This window comes from Rhizophagus irregularis, chromosome 15 (genome assembly GCF_026210795.1).
Source record: "Rhizophagus irregularis chromosome 15, complete sequence".
NCBI lineage: Eukaryota > Fungi > Glomeromycota > Glomeromycetes > Glomerales > Glomeraceae > Rhizophagus > Rhizophagus irregularis.
Genome location: NC_089443.1, coordinates 4,472,937 through 4,478,453, shown reverse-complemented (window position 1 = coordinate 4,478,453; position 5,517 = coordinate 4,472,937). Strand labels below are relative to the sequence as shown.

Below are 5,517 nucleotides of genomic sequence, written 5' to 3'. Positions count from 1 at the left end.
ATATTGACGTCAGAAAAAATTTTATAGTTTCTGCAAAGTAAGTAAAGTTCTTCAGCATATAGAGAATTACCCAAGTATTAGTTTTTTATCAAAATAGCTTAGGTCTTCCCAATTCCCAAAGTCATGGATATTTTTGTGTAAAATTACTGTGCTGCGCGCAATTGGATTTTTCACTTTACAGCGTAATTTTGCACTTTTATTAGATATTTGGAGTAATTAGTATTTTTTCAAATTTTACTAAGGATTTTTAAATGGTGTTTGTTTATTTGTATATTTTAAATTTAATAAAAGTGTAAAGGTAATATTTTTAAATGTTTTTATTGTAAAAGAAATAAAATAATTTTTTTATTATAATATTCTATAAGCCAATCAAAATTTAGATATCACAAATCACGTGGGGAAGTACTGGAGTAAATACCGTCCAGATTAAGGGATAGTTAATATCAACCATTGAACCGTAAAAAATTATGGCAAAGGTTAGTCATCTGATCAAATTATCTTATTATCGCCAATAAAAATGCCTTAAATCAGTGTTACCACATGTCAATGTTTAGTATTAAAATCGGCATGTTCATAAAACACACTATTTTTAAAATTTTGTAATACTATTTTTAAAAATGTAACACTATTTTTGATTGTGAAAATTTTACGTAAATATTTGTGACAAACAGAATTGTTGCTCCGAAATCCATATACTTTACAGAAACTTTAAATTTTCAAATGATATCATTTCGATATCGTATCAATATCATTTCGATATTAAATCGATATTGAAATGATATCGAAATGATACCGTTAAGATAAACTTAACGATATCGATTCTATATTGATTAAAAATGGTAAGTTTCTGTAAAGTAATTAAATATTCTATGTAACAACTTTTTAATCCGAGAACCCTTTTTCTCTTCTTTCCTTTCTCTTAACATATGGCGTGTTTAAAGATATTTTCAGGGGATTTACCAGAGTTAACAAATGAAATTATAAAATATTTTCATGATGACTACATAACATTACATTCGTGTATATTAGTTAATAGATTATGGTGTCGTTTAGCAATTCCATTATTATGGGAAAATCCATTTTCAATTCAGTTTCCTAAAAATATCACTTTATTGAAATTTATTTACATAATTTAAATGATAATGATAAAACAAAATTAAATGAATATGGAATTAATAATGATTTAATTCCTTCAAATACATTATTCAATTATTCTAGTTTTATTCAGCATTTGGATACAAGTAATATTATTAGTTCTATTGAAAGTTGGGGAGCAGCTGTTAGAACTTCAACAACACAAATATCAAACTTAATAAAATTTATTTATAGGTCACTGTTTCAAATATTCATTGAAAATGAAGTAAATTTGCATAGTTTGGAAGTTGTATCATCTTCAAGTCAAGAAAGTAAATATTTTGATGACATTCTTAAATTAAATCCAAATTTCTTTCGTAATATCAAAATTTTGAATCTAGAAGATTCTTTTATAACAGCTGAAACTTTAACAAAATTTCAACATTGCTCAACTCTAATTGCAATTCAATTTCATCACTTTATTTTAAATTCCCACTATGTTACAACGATAACAATGACCATCCAACGATCGAAAAAAGTTTATCACAAATTATTAATTCTCAAGAAAATCTTAGAAAGATTTTACTTGGCTTTAGTAGATTTTCTTTGTATCATACATTATTATCATTAAAAAGTTCTAATTGCTAAAATACATTAAACACAATTATATTTTATTATGTTTATTTTAAAAATATAATTGGTTTAAATGAAGTATTCAATCAATTGAATGTTTTAGAATCAATTCAAATTATTTTTTGCCAATTTCTAGATACTAAGTTTATTCCACAAATTATTAATATCACTAAACCATTTAAATTAAAATCTTTAATTTTGAATGAAATATTACAAATTGAATCATTATTACTACTAATACAAAAATTTGGTAATAATATAGAAGATTTTGGATTTAAAATAGGAATAAATGTATCACAACAATTACTTCAATTACTTGAATCAGTTGTAATATATTGTTCTAAGATTAAAATTTTATATTTACCTAGTGGGCTAAATAGTCAGAATATTAATTCATTAATCAATTTAATTGAAAATATAAAACAGAATCTTAATTACCTTTTAATTGATACTAATGATAATCATTTGAGTTCAATTATATTACAAAATTTAGGACAAATTCTTCCCTTTAAATTAGAATATTTGTATTTGAGTCTTATAACAAATAGAAGTGATTTAGAAGCATTTTTAAAGAATTCACAAAATACTTTTATTAAAATATTGGTAATTAAAAATACAACAAAATATGAAAGTGAAGATATTTTCCCTTATATAGAGGAATATATTATAAAAAAGAAAAGAATTAAATATTTGGCTATTTTACAAACTTTTCTTACATCTTTTCTTACCGCACCTCGCAAAAATTTGTTTGATCTAAAGGATAAAGTAGATTATTATAAATTATATGATATTCAAGTTTTAGATTGTTATAGTTCAAGTATTAATATTGAGAAATTTATCTTATGATAACAAATATTTTTATTAATATTAAATAATTATTATAGAATTATTAGTTACTGTAATTAAAAAACATAAATTTCAGTTTTTTGTTCTATATTGAAACAATCTAAATTGCCAATAAACTGAATAAAGTATAAATGTTTTATAAGTTCACTTGTATTTAATACTCTGATCTATACTACTAAAAGCATAGATAAATTATTTCTGTCTTTTTATCATTTATTGGAATGGTAAATAGTGAATAAAATTATTGAAGACAATTTTTTATAATTAGCTGGTAGTGAAAATTAATATTATTTTGATTATTTTGAGTGAAAAGATTATATTGAAAAAATGATAGAATAATTTAATCACAATAAGTAATAAATACATATTATTGGATGAGGAAGTAGCTATATCGGTCAGAGGACCGAATGATTGGATGAAAATGGGCCACGTTGTGGCCATTTTCACCAATCAATGAAGGTCCCTGTGACCGATATAGCCCACATCCAATAAGTGTGTTATCTCATAATAAGCTTTCTATAAATTTCATTTTTAATCCACTTTATAAGCTTTATTTAAACTTTTCCTACAAATATTCATTTACGCCATTTTTTTACTCTACTTTATTATATCAATTATTTGTTATTTATATCAATCATGTGTTATTGCTATGGCTAATAAAAATATCGGTCTATGAAAATCTGCATGATTCTATTGGGCTGAACGATAATATTATAAAAGGCTCAAGACCATGCAATATTCGTCTAACGAAACTTTAAGATCTGTATTATTGATGATCATGTGATTATACTCCCTTACGCTATTTCCATTTACTATAGAAACTTTTACTTTGGCAAATTATAGTCATAAATAAAATAGTTGAAATTTTAATCACCAAAAACATTTTATGTATTAATTGTTATTACTACAATATTTTTATTCATAAAATAAATCTTTGTAATAAAATTAAGGAGTGAATTTTCGCATACATTAAATTAAGTAATTAACTTGACAACGTAAATCGTATGAAAACATTTCTATAACCTATTAGGTGATTCCGCACATTTATATTGATTTTATATGTTATGTACCAATAATTTGAGATCATAATGCAAATAGAGAAAATTATTTGAAAAGCTTGCATGTAAATTTTTCAAAAATGTATAAAATTTTTACGCACAAGCAACAGTGCAGTGAACAAAACAAATATGAAAACGTGCACGCATATTTTATACATTTCCATAAGACCCAAAATATACTATAACCACTATTGTATAACGCCGTCTGGCATTATCTAAAAAAAGGAAAAATCTTATGATTACCTACATTTACATTTGTCCAAGATATAAATTGAAATAGGTTTATCACAGAGTCCTGCATCCATAATCTTGGCGGTCAATAATCTCGACACTAAAATCCTGACAGTACCAAAATCCGATCAAAATCCCAATTGTTGTTATACTAGAGACAGAAAAATTATTCATTGACCACGCGATGACATATCGATTACTTAACCAGGAATGTGGTGCAATATCAAAACAGGACCCAAATATATATATATAGCAGAGACTTTTTATATGAGTAGTACGCATAATTGACAACTGATATTAAAAATCCTGCAAAAATACGCAATAAAATTTCAGACATTAAGTACATATTAATTATTTTTATATCATGGCTTCAATATTATTTAATATTTTTATTTGAAGATATAATATATAACTTTAGCCAGAATTAAGTTTTTTATAATTCTGGCCAAAATTAAGATTTACCGTATCACGTTACTTGAATTTTATTGGTTCATGATCACGAGATCCGGTTTATCGATTTTCACTTAGTCAAAATTTCACTTTTCAACCTTTAGAAATTTCCTTCAATTAATACTAAATAATAGTTTTTTACATTTGTATCGCTAATAAAATTATTATCACAAAATATTTAAATTATCAGTTTATCACAAAAATATTTGTAAAATTTCAATTCCAATTAATGTATTTTTGTATTATACTTTTTTTTTTTTTTTTGTAAAGTATACTAGTCAGAAAATCGATTTTTTTAAAGTGAGGTAAGTGAGCTTGTGGTATAGTGTTCGATCCGAGTCCGGTTTATCCGGATTTTATCCGGATTGTAAGTTTCGGATAATTTAAAGAACTCTATGATTCATAGCTTGTTTGAAAGCTCTTAATGCTACGAATGTGGTCATATTACTGAAATTTAAAAATAATCAGTTTTAACCCGAATTTTATTTTAATAACTATTCATCCGGATAAAATAATTATTTTATCCGGATAACGGTTTTTATCCGGATCGAAGCACTATTGTGGTAACACAAAAAGAATGGTTAATCTATTTTGTGTTAATAATATTAATAATTATATAAACAAAAAAATATCTTATTTCAATTTAAAGAAATTATAAATTTATTTTCGTAAACGCGTTACTGTTTAAAAAAAAAAAAAAAAATTTATTTTCGTCTCAGACTTCTAAATTTTGGATCTTACCAACAGGATTTTTAATCGTTGGGATTCTGTGACCGTCGAGATTTTGATTTTTCAGAATTTAGAACTGTCAGGATATAGTGTCATCGAGATTATGGATGTTCGGAGATCCCGATGGAGTGGAAAAGGTCTGGTTCATTTCACTGACAATCATTTCACCGACAATTATTTCACCGACAGGGTCAATTCGCAGAAAAAATATTTCGTCGACGATCATCTCATCGATAAGGGAATTTAGGATTAGATTTAGGGTTAGGTAAGGAAATTAGGGTTAAATTAGATTTAGGATAAGGTTAAGTTTCCAAACTTGATTGTCGGTGAAATGATTGTCGGGGAAGTGAACCTAACCCATCATATACTTTACACGGGTTCTTTACACGGGATCCGTCCAAAATCCCGAAACTCGAAATCCCGAAGGTACGTTATCGTTATCCCGACACTCTAAATCCAGAAATTTCAAAATTCCAACTTGTCTAAATTCTAAATC

General features: G+C 25.7%; 1 protein-coding gene across 1 annotated transcript; it reads left to right on the top strand.

Moving 5' to 3' along the window:
• Positions 1 to 926: 926 nt before the first annotated feature.
• OCT59_007708 (uncharacterized protein) lies at positions 927 to 2,553 on the top strand (the record flags this gene model as incomplete). Its single annotated transcript, XM_066150529.1, has 3 exons — positions 927 to 1,090; positions 1,219 to 1,406; positions 1,970 to 2,553. 3 exons carry the CDS (start codon positions 927 to 929, stop codon positions 2,551 to 2,553), a joined length of 936 nt encoding a protein of 311 aa, XP_065998870.1.
• Between the last annotated feature and the right edge of the window lie 2,964 nt (positions 2,554 to 5,517).